The sequence below is a fragment of the Anser brachyrhynchus genome (genome assembly GCF_964034855.1).
Source record: "Anser brachyrhynchus genome assembly, chromosome: 6".
NCBI classification, from domain to species: domain Eukaryota; kingdom Metazoa; phylum Chordata; class Aves; order Anseriformes; family Anatidae; genus Anser; species Anser brachyrhynchus.
Window position 1 is genome coordinate 16,549,465 of NC_137700.1, and position 21,508 is coordinate 16,570,972.

The 21,508-nt window shown below is 41.7% G+C and overlaps 2 protein-coding genes across 11 annotated transcripts in view; both read right to left on the reverse strand.

The window, feature by feature from the left end:
- Window positions 1-194, reverse strand: part of FAM13C (family with sequence similarity 13 member C) — a 137,257-nt gene extending 137,063 nt beyond the window's left edge. For both annotated transcript variants that reach the window (XM_080598570.1, XM_080598568.1), the window contains exon 1: window positions 62-194. The gene's annotated coding sequence lies outside the window, so the exon portion shown is untranslated. The remainder of the gene's footprint in view (window positions 1-61) is intronic.
- On the reverse strand, window positions 131-21,088 carry SLC16A9 (solute carrier family 16 member 9). 9 transcript variants are annotated; one of them, XM_080598576.1, is made up of 8 exons: window positions 20,356-20,527; window positions 19,574-19,631; window positions 16,160-16,228; window positions 14,315-14,543; window positions 5,059-5,202; window positions 4,053-4,148; window positions 1,331-2,239; window positions 131-1,029 (listed from the first exon to the last, which is right to left on the reverse strand). In XM_080598576.1, the coding sequence occupies exons 4-8, from the start codon at window positions 14,508-14,510 to the stop codon at window positions 851-853; spliced, it is 1,524 nt and encodes a 507-aa protein (XP_080454702.1). In that variant the 5' UTR covers window positions 14,511-14,543; window positions 16,160-16,228; window positions 19,574-19,631; window positions 20,356-20,527; the 3' UTR covers window positions 131-850. The 9 variants fall into 9 exon arrangements, with proteins under 9 accessions (XP_080454702.1, XP_080454704.1, XP_080454701.1 ...); XM_080598578.1 differs by having other exon boundaries at window positions 20,311-20,527; XM_080598575.1 differs by lacking the exons at window positions 19,574-19,631; window positions 20,356-20,527 and adding an exon at window positions 20,653-21,088.
- Window positions 21,089-21,508: the final 420 nt, after the last annotated feature.

The window sequence follows — 21,508 nt, forward strand, 5'->3', positions numbered from 1 at the left end:
TGTGCAACGGGAGATGCACCCGGTACTGCCAGACTGCAGCAACTTGCTTAGAACCACTCACCTGCAGGCTTCTGTGAGCGTATCTCCAACTCCAATCTAAAGACTTTCAACTTGCATAACCGAGTCAGCATTTCTTTACGTGGTTTCAACAATCATATTTATTCCTTGGTTTAAAAGATTTTGGTTCAACAGTGTTATAAACAGACTTCACAAAATGTGCAATATTTATAAACAGTTCTTAGTTGCAGTGGTAGTAAGAATCTTTACTTCCATCATGACGTTCAGTTATGCAACACAAGGTTGGTTTTGTTCTCCCTCTTCTTCCCCTCCCCAATTGGCACTTCATCGTAAATTAGAGAAACTTTAAAAAGTCCAAAAAATTAATCTAAACACGATGTTATAAGCACCTTGCCACAGCATTACATTCTCATAAGGCAAATTAATGTTTTGTAAAGTCTGATTGTGCAACTTGGAGACCTATAGAAGGTGACAGAAACGCCAGCCTTCTTGGACAAGAAACAGGCCTTCATTTTTGCTTCAAAGTCTTCACCCCTCCACACCACCCAACCCTTATAAAAAACAGTACAGCTGATAATACAGCAGAATATACCCATTACAGGCGAAAGGAAATTACAGTAGACAAAGGCTGAAAATACAGTGCATAGTAGACAAAATAAGACTGTTCTTAAAAAAGAAAAAAGAAAAAACAGAAAAAAAAGAACTGAACACCAACCAGCAATGGAATTTTTCTAGTGGATGAGGATTTTTGGACTTCATAAATAAGTGGAAAATTACTAAAATACTTTGCTCTGTAATATAAAAAAAGCATGAAGTGTTTTCCAGTTGTCACCTAAGCACTAGATGCAACTTTGTAGGAGTAAGTATTTGGAGGCAGCTTTGAGCTCTGATTGGTACAGGCATTCCAGCAGGGTAGTGCTGCCAACAGCAGAAGAAATCCTCCCAGTAAAACACAAAAGCCACTGAAGAAGAATGCAGTGTCATACTCTTGTGTCCAATCGTAAAACCAACCTGAGGGTGAAAATAAAAGAGCATCAATGCGGAGTTAAATTGAACACAGCACCCTAATTTAGAAAAGCATCATTAAATAAAGGGGCCAAAATCTAATACACACTTTGACCACTTACACATGAAAATGTGCTTTTCATCAAAGATGAAAACAGAACAAAATCAGATTGCCCAGCTCAAGAGAAACAGGATTTAATTTTTAAGATTTTGACTTCATCTTTTCATTGTAATTAAGACCAACTAGAATTAATTTGCCTGTGGGCAGTTCTTTCTGTTAATTTTAAATTATCTAATTTGACCTTACCTACAATTGGTGGTCCGAGGCTATTCCCAAGTCCAGCAAAGAACATCAATATCCCATACGCATGAGTCAGTTTCTCTATTCCCACAGTCTTCGTTGTTACATAGGGAAAAATTGACCAGTTCCCAGTCAGAAAACCCAAAATCCCAGAAAGCATTGCTAGCGTAAGGTAACTTTTGGCAAATGGAATTGCAAACAAGGCCACTCCTGTCATTAGTAAGGTGATTACATATAGATATAAAGTGTTAATCCACTTAAAATCTGCCAGTATTCCTAAAATAAGTTTGCCAACTGCAGTCATAATGCCTATAATGGAAATAAGGGGCATATGATAGTCTTCTTCATCAATGTTTGCACTTCTTGCTACATCTTCCATGAGCAGGGAAGGAGGAAATCCACCAATATCAAAGAGCAAGATGGCAACAAAGAGAGCTGAAAATACTTTGTTCTTAAAAAGAACAATGGTTTCCTCCCAGTAGTTCAAATAGAGCTGCCACTTTCTTTTGGCAAGTTGCTTGCAGAAGTTTGTCTGTTCCACAACTTTCTTTTTATAAGTGTCTTTCTCATTTACATTTATTGAGCTTAATACATTCTTATTTAAAATGTTGTCTTGTTTGTAATCAGGCACATTGTTCGCACATTTCTCGTCAATACAGCCCTTTTCAAGGATGCTTATGTTTTCTTCAACAGTCTTTTCTTTTTCATGGTAAACAAAACATTGGTCTGGGACTTTGTCTACACATGTTTTTTCTGGTGAAGGGGAATCTGATAACTCCAATGGTCTCATTAGGCTGCCACACGCTAATATATTTAGAGACAGTGCACCAACTATTAGCAAACAACCATCCAGTCCATACAGGTCAATAAGCTCTCTTTGCAATGCTGCATATATAAAGAGTCCAACACTTGAGCCTATAAAATGAAAATAAGATTGGTTTAAACTGAAGAGCTGAGAACTTCATTCACTAATAACAATTTGCCACATTTCAGCAACTACAAAACACAGTCCCAGGAATGCTAAGTCATTAGTGCTCCTCTTCCCAATTTAACAAACTGGTGTTATCACCTTTGTGAGAATGCACAACCGTCTTTATTGAGTATGCCCAAAATGAAAGCTTTTCAAAATACCTGAACAATTTGTAATGATTAACACTAGCAGACACTTCAGAAACAAGTAGGATAAATATTCTGTCTGACAAAAAACATCATAAACAATTAAGCCATTCTTCTGCCATGCACATACATACATATACTCCTTCAGGTACCATTTTGAGTTAGTACAGTTAGAATTTCATCCGAGATTATTTTCCGCTTTCTCCTCACTGCTGCCACCTTCCTCCTCCAAGGCAAGAACAGACCAGTGGTTCATCAAGAGCCCTCCTACAAACAGCAAGTGACTGTTTGATCTTTAGGGAGCGTGGTTCATATTTTACAAGTGAATTTACTCCAAAGGCATTTTTGAAGCCTTGCAGGGGCTCAAAATGCAAACACGCATTTGAAAAATTTGGCTATTCAGAATAAAATATTGAAAGGTACGCAATTACTATGGGTACAAGAATTTTATGCAATCCTACCAACGTAAAGAAAAAGCTCTTGGCTGAAGCGAGCATAGATCTATTGTAATCAATGGATCTCCACTCACAATCTTTAATTTGAAATGATTTTCTGAAGACTGTCCCTAGGTTTTATTAAAGCAATTCATACACTTCAGCGCTAAAAACACAACAAAAACTTGTGAAGTTCAGACTTGTTTTATCCCCAAGGTACTAAAATCAACTAAGACTCAATATGATCAGGCCTTACTGCAGACCACTTGTAAACCCAATAAAAGCCAATGAAAACAATTCCAAGGGACACTTCTGTAGAGGTTCCTCTTCAATATGTTGGTGTGGATCAGGCATTAATATCTTGCAACACTGACCACATTGATCAAGCTTCTCTCTAATAACAGCTACATGAGAAAAGGGATCAGAGGAGAGACACTGTACAACACAGAAAGCCAGGTGTGGAACATTGTGCTTCTGTATCTATTCTGACTTTGTTCATTAAGTTATCAGTTCCTTTTGGTATAAAGGAGAACACCACACAACCTAAACACCCAGAGAGAGAATGAGAAAGGCTGTCCAGCATCCTTCAAAGAATTTCCCCTGTATTATCAGAGGCTCGTTCCCCTAGGATCCCTGTAACATGCACGGACAAAGTTGGGATGACCTTTTGGAAGGTTTCAGACATTATTCTCCTTTTATATTGGAAAGTAAGAAAAAAAAAAAAAAAAGGAAGAACAAAAAAAAAAAAGCCCAAACTTCAATTACTCCTTAACAGACAGAGCTTTGTGAGATTACGGTAACCCAGCATTTACATCCTGTATCTCCAGACTCTCTCTTACCTGTGATCTTGTATAAGTACAAAGAGAGAGAAGAGAGCTCTACAGAAAGGTTCCCCTGGCATTACTCATGGCATACAGCCCAAGCTACTTACGATCTGCTTTCGTTTTGGTGAACCCCCTTTTCTCATCATTATGGATAACCCGCACCATACACCTATAAACGTAGTTACTATTTTGTCTGAAGCCTGCTGTTACATGATCATTGCTCATGTTTTGACTTGAGAAGTACTTTTGGAAGTAACAGAAAAATATAATCTTCTGTTTTACTATTGCCAGAGTAATGGTAACTGTATTAGCGCTGAAAAGTTAGATAGAGGGAATGACAATTAAAAATCATACCTGTTGAAATCAGACCAAGTGCAAGGCCTCTGCGTTTGTCAAAATACTGGCAAGTGATGGTAACTGTTGCAGTATACAAAAGGCCACATCCAAGCCCTGGAGAAAGATTTGGGAATAAAGCATGCAGCATACTCTGGGAAATGAATGTCCCCATTTACTCCCCATATGATACAGCGGCGTACCCCAGACAGAGTTAGATCTGGCTCAGCACTGGTCACACTGACAGAGACATTAGGCTGCCTGCACTGTCCCACCCTTCTCTCCCCACAGCCAGTCCCATTTCCCAAATCTGCATGGAGTTGGCTTGGTTTGAGGATTTCACCAGCTCAGGTTCTGTGCTATGTGGAAGCGGTTAAATGGCTTTCAGTCCTGGGGCTGGCCCTGGCAAACAGTGCAGCTTCGTCTGCGTGGCACTGTGCCCAAGCCAGCACACCCTGCTGGGTCCTGCTGGCCAGCAAGGCGCCTGGATTCTTGACACAGTTAATCTGCAATTTGATAAACCACCCACAGCAGCCCTCTGCAGCAGAGAGGTAGGTCACCCCCTGCCAGGAGAACAGCACTTTCATGCTTAATACCTGAGCATATTAGGTTCAATCCAGTTATGTGGAGAACAACACCACTCCTTAATTATCTCTAATTTACCAAATTTGAACGAGTACATGACAAAATTCCTGAAGAGATTTTATTCCTTTAAGATTAGCACTTCCTGCCCACTGAAGAACTGCTTGAGTCTATCCCTTAGGTAAAACCTGAGTCTTTCCACCTCTAACAATTGCATCAACAGAGGACAAATTGTTTTCGAACTCTGACAAACGGTACTGCTTTTGTCATTTACTACATGGCAACAGGCTGCCTGTGTGACCCTTCCCCAAATCAAAATACTCCTTGCTAACTGAAGTCCCAGACTACAGCTGCCTATGTGAATCAGCTTCCTCTTCCAGATTTGTAAAGCAAGACTAAGAACAATAAAGAATAAGTGTCTATATAAAAGGGAGCTCTTTCTTACCAACAACAATCCCATATGAAAGGTACAGGAAGTATATGTTAGGTGCAAAACTACTCATCATAAGGCCACCAGCCACCATAAAGCCACTGAAGATTGCTACTGGTCTTGCTCCGAAAGATGATACGCATATGCTGCAGACAGGACCTAGAGAAAAAGCAGGAAAAACATTCGTTGTAAATAGCAGCAACAGCAAGAACTTAAAAACAAAACAAAACAAAAAACAACAACTACAAAAAACCTCAGACCGTGGAAATGTTTTGTCTAATACTTATTTAAATATATAATTAAATATCAATCAAGAGTACTCATTTTTACATGATTCTTAAAAAGATAGGTTATGAAAACATAAACGATCAAGCCTGCTAATACTTTGCTCAAGGAGAAACTGAAAAAAAGAACATGAAATTGTACCAGGGTGGGGAGGAAGAGAGAGAGCAAAACATTATTTAAACACAGGATGATACATATACATACTTAGCCTGTAACACTGTGACCACAAACCTAAGGACTTGACAAAGGTTCTGAAAAGTGTTTTCATCTGTAGGTACCAAAAAAACTAAACCTTCAGCCAAGCTTTAGTCAAGTTGATTTTTTTTTTTTTTCCATAGAGACTAAAAACTACATTTCAGAAAAGACAGTATTGGTAGTCATCTTGATATAAGATGAAATTCATAAAAGTGAGATGGAAAATAATGTCTTCTGATCATAATCACAGTAACAATGCCACCTGGTGCTTAGATAGAGGAAATATCTGCTGACATGCCAGATAAAGACAAACGGTACTCTTCCCTGATTTTCTGGGGAATTAAATACTTCCCAGTTAGCATTTTATTAAATAACTGCTTATTTCCCTATATCGGTTTTTACTGTACAACTACGGAAAATAAAAGGTATTTATTGAGAATATCCAAAGCAATATTTAAAAAGTTTGGAAGAGGTTTCTCCCTCTCTTTATTCCCCAATATTTCTTGGTTGGTTAGTTTTTCAAAACAAGAACGAAGTGCAGGAAATGTTCATATCCTGCTTGTACTGAATCAGTTCTTCCCTCACAGAAGTTGTAGAATAAGCACTTAATTTTCTGTTGTGTGACCTGGAATATGCCTTTTAGTCTGAAGTAGCATGCAAGCTTGGTGTTCTGCATAAATAAGTAACCAGGAAAGGACTTGGCTTGCAAAAGACAAATTGTCTTCTGAAACCCCTCAGTTCCAACCATTCATAAATAGACTTGACTATTAGTCCCACAATCCTACATGTGGCAGCCATTAAATTATAAGTTAGATATATGCACAAATGACATTACTTATAGAACAAAACAAAAAAAATCCCTCACCACCTTTGTATTGCATTCACACTGAGGTAAAGGCACTCCATGATCAATCGCTACAATCTGCAAAAGCGGTAGTTTAGGAGTCTGCCATTTGTTCAGGTTGGCCCTCCCTGACTCATGCGAAACTCTGGTTCCTGGCAAATGGGAGCTGAGCTGAGAGACGATATAAGGTGAACAAAAACAGTTGGAGCTGATGACGGTGCTTGCCTAGGTTTACAGACAGAAGCTAGCAGCTGGGAATGTAGACAAGGTGTTTGGGTGGTTACCAGCCATGGGACAAGCAGTTCTGGCAGGCAGAAGCACAGATTTGCTAACAGGTGAAACAATCCTCAGATAGAAGACAGGTCAGAACTTCTGCCCTGCGTGAGAGTTGTTTAGGGAACTTGAAGAGAGTTTCAATCAGGGCTTATCCAGACAAAGAGTCAAGAGTTGAAGAAGAAACAAGAAAGCATTCTGGGGAAGCTGGGTTTATAAGGACTTTGGAAATGATGAAAAAGGAAGATGTAAGCACCCGCTGCTTCTCAAAACCAGCATGCTGTGGGAATGAAAACTGGCCAGAATAACTTGGGCAGAGTAACTTGCCGAGAACAAAAGCTGAGAGCATTAGATTGATGCTGGTTCTCAGAATTAGTAGAACTGGCAGATTAAGATAGGTACGTTTCTTAAAACTGCAGGATTTAAAAATAAACAAAGGATTGAATCTGTATTACGTACTGAAAACCTTCTACACCAAAAGAACATTAGGTGGTGATAACATAACTCAATTAAGCAGGGGAATTTGCACTCTTTTCTACTCTTTATTTCTTACTCCCTGCCCTGCTAAAACAAACAGTATCTGTATTGTGACACATTCTTTGAGAAGCTCTCCACCCAGCCTGCGGTGGTGGTGCTGATAGGGATTGCACTGGTGGCTATCAGAAAATCTGAGGTAAAGCAGGACCTCCTGGCTTCCAGCCAGAGGAAGGGAGACACAGAGCTGAGCAACACATCTGCATACCCTGACAAGGGCTCTTTCCTCTGGAACACCATCAAAGGTAACCCTGACAGGGTCCAAGGAGACATTCTTCCAGCTTCTCCCCATTACGAAAAATAATCCCAAAAAGAGAATAGAAAGTACGAAGAGATCTTTTTGGTCTGACATGGAAAACAACCTGCACAGAACTAAAGAACCTGCTCCAGTAAACTCAGAATTAATGCATCATCTCACACAGCAAGAGATTTGGCATCTCAGCAATGGCACTCCTTATCAGAAGGAGCCCCAGAGTAACTATTGAAACAGTTATTATATGTCCCCAGGACAAGAAGAAAAACAGCTCCGTCTTCCCATCCACACTAGGCCCTACTCTCACACTCCCCTCATCATACTGTTAGAAAATAAGTCACAAAAGAACTCCCCCATGACAGCCAGTATCTTTGTTTCATTTTCCTGCCTCTCCACATTCTTTCTATTTCCCAAAGAGCTGGCACTGCTTTCAACAGGCGCAGTACCTTTGGTTATTACCATGGTATTTGCACAGGAGTTTACTGTACACAAACATGTAATTCTCTAGAAAGTAATTCAAGCACAATGGGCTAAAAGCAGTTAAATCTGGTCAAACATTCAACTTTCCCAGAGTGGGACTGCAACTTGCTCTGTGAACTCCTGCCCTGTGGATTTTGTTCAAAGTGGATGCTCGTATTCTCAAGAATGTGAGTCAATGTACAATCAGATGCAAACAGCTTTTCAGGCAGCAGAAGGGTTTTTATTTAGTCAACTATTTCAGAAAGATCCTTCCACTGATAATGCATTTCCCACCATAACTTAAACAGAAAATAGACTCCCAATGGCAATCCTCAATAGGAAGCACAGAAAATGGCTTTTAAGCCAGCATTTCTTCAGTTTGCTAAGCAACTCCAGGAGTTAGCACTGGTACTAGAATAGTATTTGAAGACAATGCTAAATATTTACCTCTTTGACATATAAAATCCCTGGGGCTTTTTTTCTTCTAAATGATGCATCTTAAAAACTAGACCAAAGTCTATCAGAAAAGAAACCAGCCCAGTTTATCAGAATGGCAGCTAACTCCAGGAGGAAAACTGAATTGCTCTGAAAGACTTTGAAGGCAGCACAAGGACAGCCAGTGCTCTTCTGCACGCAACCTGTCAAGGCTCAGCAGCCTGATAATTGTATTTTATGCAGGCGAGTGGTCCAGAAGCCCCCTGGACAAAACCAGGAGTAGCAGCAGAACAGACAGGCTCTTACAATATATCTTCAGGTAGAAAGATCAAAGAGAGAGAACTCCTGGGAGGAATCAATTGTACATTGATATTTTCATTAAGATTTTATGAATAGATAAAAGACTTTAACCTCAGTAACACCCAGATGTGACGCTGAGTCCTTTGTGAGATGTGAAAACAAGCCATCTACTGCTGACACAAGAACTTTATGACTGCCATCATTTTCTGACCTCTACAGACACAATCCTTCCAAAGCAGATGCTTCAGTCTGCAGCTTCACTACAGAGTTGTTTTCTTTTACAGGCATCAAGAGCTAACATACTCTTCCTCGATCTTCTTACATGGAGAGAAAAAAATCTGGAAGCAAATACTCTCCTTCCCCACTCTATCTAGGGTCCTCACTCCTTCACCTCACACATAACCTTTTCCTAAACAAACAATACTGGACAACAGTTCTTTTTCTTATCACCTGCATCAATCTGACCCACCCTACTTGTTGGTATCTGTCCTAGCCCATTGAAATGGTAGAGTAGAAGCAATGCTCACAAACTGTAAGTAAAATCCATTGGACATAACAAAAGAATATTTTTACATATTAAAAGCATTGCTAAAACTTGTTCATAATACATGCAATATCCTCCAAGTGTTTGTATAAGAATCAAAAAAAACCTTTCACACCAGACAGGAGCCCCCTTCTACCTCATCGGAAAGATTGCTCCTTTGTGACAAAATTATTAAATGAACTGAGCTCCTCTTTCGAGGAATCTGGGAAACATTTCCACTCCCTCCAAACTACATACAGCTTCTGTAGTTTTGAGTGGGAGCTATCTACGTGCAAGATTTTTGTCCCAAAGTCTGCAGATGCTGCAAAGGTCTTTTACACAGTTGTACAAATATTGACTAGAAACACAAAACTAAGCTTTTTTTTGACATTTAACACGGAATACCTCAGGCCAGCAGAAACACCCCATTAATTTATCAAGACATCTTTCAAGAAAATCTCGCCTTTGTTCTTTCTCCATTAATAAAGGCAAGTGGGAATGGGACACACATTGTTGGTGTCTCCTGCAATGCCAAATACTGTGAAATCAGCTTACTATAAACAGCTGTGGTGCCAATTACAGGCGCCAAGGTCTTTGTCTGTTTTGCTTTTAACAAGTATAACATGGCTCTAATTTAATTTCAGGCTCCAAATGCATGTAAAATTAAGAACACTTGGTGCAGGAGAAACAAGCTATCTTCAAGAACATAATAAATAGTGTCCTCTGGCCTGTTTTACCAGGGAAAACATGCTAAGCTCTTTTAAGTTCTTCCTATATAACAAGCCCTACATCATCCCTGGAGCCATCTCCCATATCTACTACAGCCTGATCAGTGCTATGATAGCTAATATTGTAGATGAGGTCTCACCACTGCCCTGCATAACGACACTGCTGCTTTTCTTTCTTTTATAGGCACATTCCTTTCAATACATGGTAAGGTCACATCACAGAAAGTGATGATGACTCAAGTCACCCTGCAAGGAATCAGGTCCCTGTCCCATCCCTTTCTCCAGCCAGGGGCTGAACACAGGCTTTAGCCACACTGTCTGTACTACAAGAGGACAGAAATCGAACACCAGGCTAGCAGGGAGTTCATCTCAATAAACAGGGTGCTGTACTAGGTTTCTATGTCTTGGTCTAAGTTTAGCTCTCACAGAAGTCAGAAGTAAACACTGTAGAAAGGATACCAATAGAGCAAATGTGAAAGGACTCACCAGCATCTACTATTTTTAAAATGTTTAAGATTATGTTTACAGAGGGAAGGGGAGAAGACACACAAATGTTTTTTGCTGCCAGCTGGCATATAATGACATATAAGGACATATTCCTCTTTTCAGTGACATTACAGTATAGATCTAGAAAAGCCACTGGACCTACCTTCCACTGTTACAGACACCATCTAATGTGTTTTTCAGTGCTATCAATGAGAAAAATCTCCCTTAAGAAAACAGACATTAACTTATTGCCTGTATGCATGTTGCTGTAAACCTACCACAATGCCATTCTTTTTCCAGTCTGGCACCCACAGCTTCACAAAGGTGATGTTAAGGTGGATCAGGCTTACAGAAGAGCCTTAAGGGTAATTAACAGAGTAAAAGACTGTTGCGTCGATGACAAATGGACTGCATCAAGGTGTAGGCTTAAAAGAAAACTTACAAGTAATTTGATTGCAGTCTCCAGACACACACCACACTTACTCAGGGACACTTCAAATATACCACTTAAAGATAAACTTGTTCTTCAGCTGAAAATTAAAACCAAGCAACTTCTATCATAAGATTACATACTTTTAAGGAGGCAATTAACTACCAAGTAAAGTTGTAAGAGATGAAGAATGCACTAACCAAACACTTTCTAATTCAAATGAGAATTACAATCTTTTCTGCATGCAACATGTATCACTTTAAAAGTATCAATATTTGAAAATATGTCTACAAATAACTAGATCGGTGCTTGAAAATAAAAATAAAGGAGAAGGAAAGGAACAAGAAATAGCGGAAGTTAGGAACAGTAAGAGGCAAAGGGACTACTGGAAGGCTTTGAGGTAAAGCTGTCCTGTTACTAGCATTCACACAAGCAATTCTGTCAATGAAATCAGCTTGCTTGGGGAGATTGTTAAATCACTAAATTGTAGATTGCACCTTTTCACATACATGAAAACATGCTAATTTAGAAAAAAAATCAATTAGCCTGAGCATCCACTTAACATCATAGGCTACAACACAGAATGGTCCCATCTGGCCTGCAATACTAAACATGCAATAGCCGAAATGAGAACACAAACAAGTTCTCCTTTTCCATATTCATGAAAAGGGTCTAACTTTGCAGCGTGTTATACCAATATTTTTGCACTAAAAACACATGTTCTTGACACTAGTGACTATGTCTGAAAAAAAACTTGCTACGAAAACTGCATGAAAAACAATCTGTAAGAGACTGAATGTTCCACAAGCAAGGCTGAAAATGCTCCCTGTACCAATTCAGAAGGCTGATCTACTGCAGCCCTTTGAATTTTAACACACTAAATGATCAAGACATTTGTAGAAATAAAAAGAATTAAATAACCGTATATTTTTATGTGGTCTCTAGTAGTAACTGCTGATCCTAAAAGAACTGCTCTTCAATAAAAACACGTGTAGAGAACTGTAGTCGTTCAGGTCACTTTTAACACAACATGAAAGCATTTTGATGAGCTTCTTAGTGACTGCCACTAATGCATCCTTCTTGCACTGCATGGGAAGAGAAACAGATCTCCCACAGAGAGGGAACAGAAGATATGATATCAGTAGTCCATTCCTTTGCAAGTTAACCATTCTTCTCCCCATTCTCATAGACACATATTAAAGAGCATCAATTCCATTCTTTTAGTCCTTGCTAAACTTCCTCCATGAAGTCCTTATTTGCAATAAACAGCTTCTACTACCAGAGCTAAAAATTACTCCCTCAAGACAAAAGATTTCATGAGAAAGCAATAGGATTTTTCCATTATTTCCTGCTATGTACGACCACATCAACTAGTAAATATAATTACTGTGTTTATATCAGTCCCACAGCGTTAACTTTTAAATATTACTACGTAAAGGGTATTGGGGGAATTTTCCGGAAGTACAGAAGTATACCAGCAGGACACAAAATTGTAAATTGTCAAAAGCATTCTAGTTTTCAGAAAAGGTTATAATACTTACACTGTCCCTCCAGCAAGATTACTTCAAGTACAGTTATCATTAAGATCAGATCCCACCTTGCCAAGAGAGGGGAATCTTCCATTTAAGATAGAGTAGGGAACATATATTTTGTTTTCAGTCAACTCTGATTACATCAATGCAATTAAAAGGCCCTGTCTGTACTTTTCTTTGAATTAACATTGCATATTACTAAGCTCTCAAACCCCAAACTGAAAGAATTAAATCATGCTGACAGTGTTCCTCCAATCCCCTGTCAAAATTTCAAGCAATTTGATCATTCCATACCAAAGTGAATTACAACAGCATCTTTTACTTGCATCATTCAGTCACAGAAGTTTCCATTTGCTATAAAGTACAATACTGAGAGAGGCAAGGCAGAGAGAACTCAGAAATCTGGAAACCAGCATTGTGTTGACATATGAGGAAAGGGACTGAGGCTGTTGTTATGAGAATGAGCCAGAGACTTCTGGTCTCCAGGGAAAAAGTTTTTTCTTCACCCTTTCTCTTGCAATCCCCTTCTGCCTAGTTTTTCTAAAGTAACTATCTTGTTTAGACTTTTTTCCCCCCACTTCATTCTCTCACTCAAGTTTATTTAGGCTTTAATTCTTTTACAATGGGAGTTAAGGCACTTAAAGCATGAAAACAGAAACGTATGATAGAAGATCAGTCTACAGACCTTAGCCCACTTACACCCTATGACTGAATATAGTCTTCTTGTGGTTAATGATTCACCTGCCTTTGCCCATTTCTATTCTGCCTAGTGATATAAATCCCCAACACGAAAGTGGCACCGGTATTTGGCCTTTTATAGAGTCCTACAAAGCAGTGGCCTTTATTCAGTTCCGTACCATGATGTGAACATCAACTCTCTCTAAAGGAGAGATTTCCTCAGAATCCTCAACCAAATTTTGAAGTTACTTAATTGCTTTTGCCCACAGCAATTTCTCTGCTGACAGGCAATTTTTGTCCAGATTCAGCAAAAAGATAATAGTTCCCATGGCAAATCTTTGAAAAGCAGAAGTTAGTGACGCTACCCAGTAAAATACCCGTGGCTCAATATTAAAACAATAACAGCAAAATGGACCTATGGACTTTCACAGTGTTTAATTTTCCTGCTGTTCCTCTTCATCAAGTGACAATGTCTTACTAAAGAAAAGCTTTCAGTAAAGTTGTTTTGTTTAATGCCACCGTTATCCATAACTTTACAGGCTTCAAAAGCAGTTCTCTTCCCCTGAAACAAACAGTGAAAAACAACCCTCACCCACCCTAACTGGTGGTTTTGTTTCCAGGGCTGAAGAATGAGTAACTGGTTTATTAACTGACTTTTTTTTTTTTCTCCCCACAGAATCACAGAATGGCCACGGCTGGAAGAGACCTCTGAAGATCATCTAGTCCAGCCCCCTGCCAAGCAGGATCACCCTGAGCATGTTGCGCAGGATGGCATCTAGGTGGGTTTTGAATATCTCCAGAGAGGGAAACTCCACAACCTCTCTTGGCAACCCGTTCCAGTACTGTCACCCTCATAGTAAAGAAGTGACCTCTCACATCCAGCCAGAACTTCCTGCCTGGAGCACTTGAGCCACTTCAGAATAGGAATTTGCTCTGTTTTTAAAGATACTAATATAAATGTTAGTTAAAGTCTCATTAAATTAAAAAAAAAAATCCCATCAACAAAATTACCATTCAGCTTTTCAGACACGGTTTGGTATTTCCAAGTTATTAAAATACATTTATTTTGAATTTTCTGAGGTTAATATTTTTATTGTTCTTTTACCATTATGCTGTGGTTTATGTACAGTGGAAGTGGAACTATAAATGCAATGTTCTTACCTATCTTGACCTAAACCAAAAACGCACTGTCCCTCATTCTCTTTCATCATTTGCAGCTGTCTTTAATATTATTCCAAAAGTACACACAGATGAAAGCATCTATTAGAAAGGAATCGTATCATTTTCAGATAAATACTGTATCTATCTATACTTACTGGCAAGCAATCCGATTCCATTTGCTAGTGATCCAACCCAAGCAGTCTTGCCTTTCCCTTCTCCAAAAGCATCCAGCCATTCTAAATACAAGACTCCAACAGCCAGTGGTGATCCGTAACACAAGAACTGAGTAAAGAAGGAAACGACAACAATCACCCAACCCCAGCCACCATCGGGTGGTTTCCGAAACACCATCTTGTCAGATGAGCGTAGATGTACAGATGAACCCTGTGCAAACAAAAAACAGACAGACAGAACAGGGCATTAGAAATGTGACTGACCTAGGTCTGCTAATACAAGTGAGCTGTACAAGTGAGACACTGCCAAGCAACCTTCAAGAAATATCTAAAATGCAGCATGCAGCAACAAAGATCAGTTACCATTTGGTACTTCTACCTTTTCAGCTTCACGCATTATTCTTGCACTATGACGTATGTCATACAAACATCAGCACTGTATTACAGAAAGGGGGGAGATTTCATTTTCTGAGTGTTAAGTAGGCTTATGTGAAGACCTACGACATCAGTATATGGCACAGTTCAACAAGAGAAGCACTTGGCCACCAGCTGCGCCACCATCCTGAGCAAAGTGTAATATAGGCTCAAAGGACAAGAAAAACTACAAGTATAAAACAACCCCAATAAACAATCCAGGTCTGAAAAAAAAATCAGAAGTATAAAAATATTGGTTCAAGGTCCAAAAACAACAACAAAACCTCTACTTAATTCTGATTCCATTTTCAAGCATAGTACTATGCATTTTCACAATGTATTTGCAACCAGACAGCACACTCTGGGAGGGGCAGGCTAAGAAGACGACTACTGACATTCTGGATGCAGTAACAGTTCAGAACTTCCCTGTGTTGACCAGGTGACATGTAGAGGAGTGATGCCTCCAGAAACACTTTGAACATGTTAGTAAGTAAATAAAGTGAGTTCTAAAACTGTATACTGGTCTGGCTTGTATGGCAAGACATGACAGTATTAAACATGCATACAAAAATCTCTTACAAGCTGTTACAGTGTCTGCCCTCTGCACAGTTTTCACATATCACCCCCTTCACCAAACTGGCACTCACTTCTTCAGCTCCATAAATACTATCTACTCTGCTGCATGGCAAGATCCATCATCGGTTCATCTACAACTTTAAATAACCGACTGTCCTCACCTTCTCAAGAGTAATTTCTGAATGTAGAGACTGGCACCTCTAACTTTTAGCGAAGAATTCAGAAGTTCCCAGGCTAAGCTACTTTGGAGTTTGGATGGCTCCAAAGATACGTGAGTTCCCTTGCATGAAACTAACCTGCCCTCCCTCTCTTTAGGGAGCAATCTGCTGAACTGATGATCACAAAACCCACGTTCTGTTCCTGGCTCCCTAACTAACCAGATGTGTGATTTTCAACTATTTTATTTTCTTTACCCTGTAAGACAGATAAGATCTTACCCAGTTTTCTCATTAAATGTTCTCAAGGACCATTTGCACACTGCAGAGTGTGCATTAAGACTGCTGCAGTAACAGTTCTGCTCTGGGAGACCCCAGGAAATAAAGCAGAAAAATAAACGTCTTGCTGCCTGTTTGTGACAAGCAGGGAGCTCTTCAACTTTTCAGTGGAAAGGAAAAAAATGACTGCTTTATGAAAGCAACTGTATAAACGAGAAGATAATAACAGAACTTCAATTCAAGCTGCCCATACTCCACACAAGCGGTTTTTAAGAACTTGCATGGAAAACTTACAAAAAAGCTGCGGTATAATTTTTTGAGGAATAATGACTATAGAAAAATGAAAAAGGACAGTTCTAGTTCCTAGATACACTTAAGTGTTACACTGAGGGTAGATACTTACGGATGACGACACACCACGAGGGGTGGGACCTCAGCCCCCTACAAATGTAGCTTCAGGTGGCAACTCTACCTGCAGAAAAAGAGCAGCAAAGCAAGTTTTCAGCCAAAGTATCACTACAACAGTAAAAACAACATCTTTTCAGAGGAACTTCAGAAGTATTCATGTTATCAAATTATCTCAGTGGAGAAATACTGATCCTCCCTCAATGATCAAAAGCTGACAGCAGCCTTGAGCACCAAAATAACAAAAACATAGCTTCCTAACATGAAATAAATTTTGATGTTCTAGGTACTTTGGGGAAAGATTTATAGTTTTAACATACAGACAGTCCTTCAAGATACAGTATTCCAGGTACAAATGTTCCAAAGTTTTCTTTCAGTTATAAATCTGGGTTTTGATTTACTTCTTCAAATGTCTGGCAATTGTCCCTTGATTACATTAGGTGCCAGGGTGACAGCTGACAGATATCACGACATACCTTAAGGCATCAAAGCATTAAAAAGCTGCTTATAGGTACTTTCCTACAAAAATAACCCTTACAATTATACAAAAGAGGGGATCATGAGCGGATCCTTCATCTCTAAACAAGATATTTAGACTGTACATATATAGTCACCAAAAGAGCGGGCATATGCACCTCTCCTTGCACTAAATGCGTATCACTTGGCTTGTTTTGCCCCTGACTGAAGTAAGAGTGGTAGAAATAAATAACAGCTTAAGAAAAGACAGTTTCACTGAGATAAAACAAGGACATTTTCAGAAAGCCACTAAAATAACAGAATACAGTGAATAATCCCAAATTCTATTTGTTTAAAAAGTAATCTTTAGAAGACAAATACATGCTAGCTGCTATATTGATTTCCATTATATTGACACTCTAAAATTTGGTACAGACATAACCCTTGATTCAGTTCTGCTACTCTAAACATTCAGTGGGGAAGGGAGGGCAGGGCAGGTGATGAAAAAAAGTTTTCGTAGCCTGAGGTCATGTAGTCTTTTCTAATAGACTTAAAAAAACCATCTGGATCAGTTCCTCATCTGCTGCAAGTCTACATAGCTTCACTGACTTTAACAGAGCTCTGTCAAGTTATGGCAGCAAAAGAGCTGACCTTCTACATCCTGAAGCCTCCTATTTTGCACAGAAGTTATCTTTCACAACTTTTAGCTAAAATAACAGATTTTTAGATGGCAAAAATAACTCTATTTTCTAAACACTTCAAGCCATTTACAGACTGTAACTGTCAAGCACAAAGTAAAAATCACCATAGCTTCCCCCACACAAATCGTCCTTGAAGTGAAAAAATGATCTATCAAGTAATTTTTATGAGCCACCATGACCTGGCTTTTCTTTCCTGCTCTTGCAGACTGCCCCATTAGCTCACATTGCTGTGTGCCTACTACCTAAAACAAGGTGTATTTTCTAACATTCCCCAAAGCATGAAGTCCTCCTGAAGACAGCACGCGAGCTGAGAGCCCTGTGTGAGGAGCCCATTCCCTGGAGCCCTCTGCTATGGTACACTGTTAAAGGTATCCCAGTCAAGCAAGTGGTTACTGTGGCTGTGGACCTCAATGCACTTTTTATTGCTACATTATTTAATACTTCCCTGCAGATAACAAGTTGCAGTACAAAAACTTAAAAGGATGAACAAGAGCTGGCAGTGGGAACTAAACCATCGCTACTCCTAGCACTGCCTGGACGTGCATCTAGTCTGCGCATCTACCTGGGAGGGATCCAAAGTGCCTCTCACTATTGTCTGTCTCTGGCTGAAAGGAGGACAAACATCATCAAAAATAAGGAAGCAGAAGCGCATACAGAAGAGAGCTCAATGGACAAGGAAGACTTGTGTGATCCTGGAAAGAGACAAACAACTGTGGATTTAAGATTTACGTGGGAATCATTTCACAAATCTTAACTGTTCACAAAACCTAAGGATGTTGTTTTGGACTCCAGGAAACCTAGGCACTTCAAAAATAGAAAAATGGCGAAATAAAGCATAACGAATTAAACAGTAAGTTGAAGCTTGGTTAGAAAAAGCTTTTCAATGAGTTGTACTCACAGCGAATAAGAATCAGAGGAAGAGAGCTGTCTGATGAAAGCCTCTACCAACAACAAGGAAAAAAAAAGAAAACCCTAGAGAACTGAACAACAACAGTTTTAACACAGAAACATGGTGGTGTCATGCTGTAACCACTTTCTTTTATATAATCAGCTTTATCAAAACACCAAGCTCTTTTTCTATAAATGTTAAAATTTAGCTTAAAGATGACAGATGAGCACACACACATACGAAAATAAAAAAAAAAAAAAAAAAGAATTGGCTTAGAGAACACAATTATGACCGAAACATTAGCCCTCAGCACAGAAACTTGTATTAATCTGTGGCAAAGGGAATCTTGAGAAAGACAGTAGCAAAACGATTGTTTTCAGTTTGTTATTTGTGCAACTGGAGCCTCGTTAAGTATGCTGGTTTCTGTGAGCAGCACATGGCTGCAAAGAAAGCTAATGTCAGCAGAATCACTGGGTGATTAACAGCTCTTCCAGTTTTGCAAGGCACTGCTACAAATTAAGACAGTACCAGGCAGAATGGTAACATCTCTCATTTTAAAATGCATTAGATTTCACGTAGATTTGTGTTTATTCTTCAATCAACATTCTCACAATTATCATCTGAAGTTTGTGCTACACTTAATTTGCCAGTAATACCTAGGGTGTCAGAGCAGCAGCAGCACATTACAGTTACCCCAACGCATTCATGCCAAGACCCTCTGCACATCTGCACACATACAGATGAGACAACACGTATAGGCACTGTGTTAAACGCACTGAAAAAGACACATCTATACTTTGATGATGTCGGACTTAAACTGATGTTCTAACAATAGCAGCTCCCCACGTTTAAATATTTGTCTTTAAGTACTTCTACACTGAATACACATTTCCCTCTCAGTTATCAGCATTCAGGTCTACAAATTTCTCACGTTCCTCTACTTTTCCTTTTGTAGCTTATATAGGAGGCTCATCAACATAAGCATTTCCTTCCGTTTCTGCCTGATAAGAAAAGCAGCATGGAGTTTAAAACAAAATACTAGCACAAAACTTCCTGAAAACATAACAACTTCTTCCCATTGCACAAAATAAGTTCGCATAAAGAAGCATCAATCAAGGCAGCACATAAACCAGCCAGCTTTGTATAAATCTGTCAGCTCAGCAGAACCAGTCCTACCTGTTTTCAGAGCCTCACTGCCCCAGAGGGATGGAAAACCCCCCTGCAAGCATAACTGGCTGTCAGAGGCTAGCACGCATCTATACAGACAGATGGAAGCCAGCGTTGCTATAAGCCACCAGCCAACTAGTTCAGCAGAAGAGAACTCCTATGCAAAGGTGAGTGCACAGCACGCCTTACGCATCACAACCTGCAAGGGCTCCACTTGGCGTCCGCTCTCTCCACCCGTCTGCGCCCTCAGCCAGGTCCTGTGTGGGACAGATGCGCTTTTATGGCCCCGGCTCGCCTTGCCCCTTCCCACGCCCCCGGAGGCCAGCCCGCTGCCCTGCTCCACAGGGCCAAGTCCCACACGACGCCTCCTGCCCCAGACCTGCTTTGGCGACGGCCGCTCGTCTGCACAGTGAGGTGACAAGCGACATCCTCGGGCACGCTCCCCTTGCCAGCACCCAAGGCCATGCAAACAGGGCGAGGGGCTGCCCTCCAAGACACCAAGGGGAGCCCGCGATGGGCTGACGGGCATCAGTGAGGTGCACACACGGGCACCTGCCACAGACACCGCTGGGTGCCCACAGCGGAGGCTGATGGCTGCCCACAGGGGATGATGCCACCGGGCACCCACTTGACCATCGATGGGCGCTCTCAGCAGGCACCAACGCGTCGGTGGGCACCTGTGATGGCCGCCGGGGGCCCCCGAGGGCGAGGAGCGTGCCCGAAGGGGCTCGGCCCCCTCACGCCCGTGCGCCGCAGGGCGCCCCGCGGAGCCCCCTCAGAGCCTCCGGCCTGCCGACGCCCGGGGCCGGGCCGCCCTCAGCGGCGCCTCCCGCCGGCCCCGGGGGCCCCTGGCTGCCGGCGGCCGCAGCCCCCTCCGCGGCCACGAGGCGGCCCCGGCCGCCCCCCCTCAGGGCCGGGCCGCCCCCGCTGCTCAACCCGCTGCTCGCCCGGGGCCCCCGAGGCGGCGCCGTCCCCGGTTACCTGCACGCCGCGGCGGCGGGGAGGCGGCGGGGGCCGGCGGGCGGGAGCCGCCCCCGGAGAGCCGGGGCAACCCCGCATCCCCGGCGCGGCGCGGCGGGGCGGGGCGGGACGCGGCCGGTGCCGGCACGAACCGGTTGTAGCCCGGCGGGAGGAGGAGCCGCCGGGGGCTGCCCCGGCCCGAGGCCCGGCCCCGGCCCCGCTGCTGCCGCCCCCGGCTCGGCTCGGCCCCGCGCCCTCCTCCTCCTCGTCCCCCGCCGCTGTTTTTTATTCGCGTGCCCGCGGCTTCTCGCGGCGTACCTCGGCCGCGCTGACCGCAGGGCCCGGGCGGCCTCGCCTCAGGCGCAGCCCCAGTGTGCGGGGCCGGGCCCGGCTCCTACCGAAGCGGGCAGGAACCCCCGCGCCTCACGGCCCCCCGGGCCCTGCCCCAGTCACAGGAGCTGCAGGTGGCAAGGCAAACGTGCCCCCAGTGCTTGCTGAAAGGCTGAAGCTACTCGAAGCATTTACAGCCGTGCAGTGCTCTAAGCTGCAGCCCATGCAGAGCATTAATCCCCCTCTCAGAGCTGCAGTCCAGCCTTACGCCTCCGTGCACCATTTATAAAGTCTCATTAACTTCAGGTGTCTTTTAAAGTGCCTAAATGTCCCTCAGTGTTCAAGAAAATAATAAGACTACTTGCTACTAGAAGGATTGACAGATGTACAATATAAACTCGATACCCACTTCTGTCTCTTCTGAGACAGCTGTAGGGAGAAGGCCTCAGCTGGCATGTGGTTCAAAGGGGGTCTCTCACCTCAGAAAGGATAGCCAACTGGGGAACAAAAAAAAAAAAAAAGGAAAAAAAACTATCCGGGTCTAGAAAACTGGTTGAGGTAGGAAAACAACTAACTAGGGTTTAACCTAGAGAGAAGACAGAGAAGAAACACAATAACACTCTTCCAAAAAACATATCAGAAGTTACTGCAAAGAAAAAGGAATATTTTTTATGCATTTAACCAAAAGTGGTTAATGGTCCTTAAATCCACTGAAGGATTTTGCATTAATTATTAGGAAAAGCAAGGCTAGTTGGATACAGGAAGAAACTTCTTTGGGAGAGCACAGCATTTCGAGAACATGCACATTTTGGGTTGCCTACACCAGAAGTGACTGAAGACAGCT

What these genes read in the sequence shown, in the direction of transcription:
- SLC16A9 (XM_080598575.1), bottom strand. Translation starts at nt 14,510, where the DNA reads ATGGTGTTTCGGAAACCACCCGATGGTGGCTGGGGTTGGGTGATTGTT. An exon ending in ACTTGGTCTGATTTCAACAG is followed by an intron (nt 2,240 to 4,052) that starts GTATGATTTTTA and finishes TTCATTTTATAG; the next exon opens with GCTCAAGTGTTGGACTCTTT. An exon ending in CCTCGGACCACCAATTGTAG is followed by an intron (nt 1,030 to 1,330) that starts GTAAGGTCAAAT and finishes TTTCACCCTCAG; the next exon opens with GTTGGTTTTACGATTGGACA.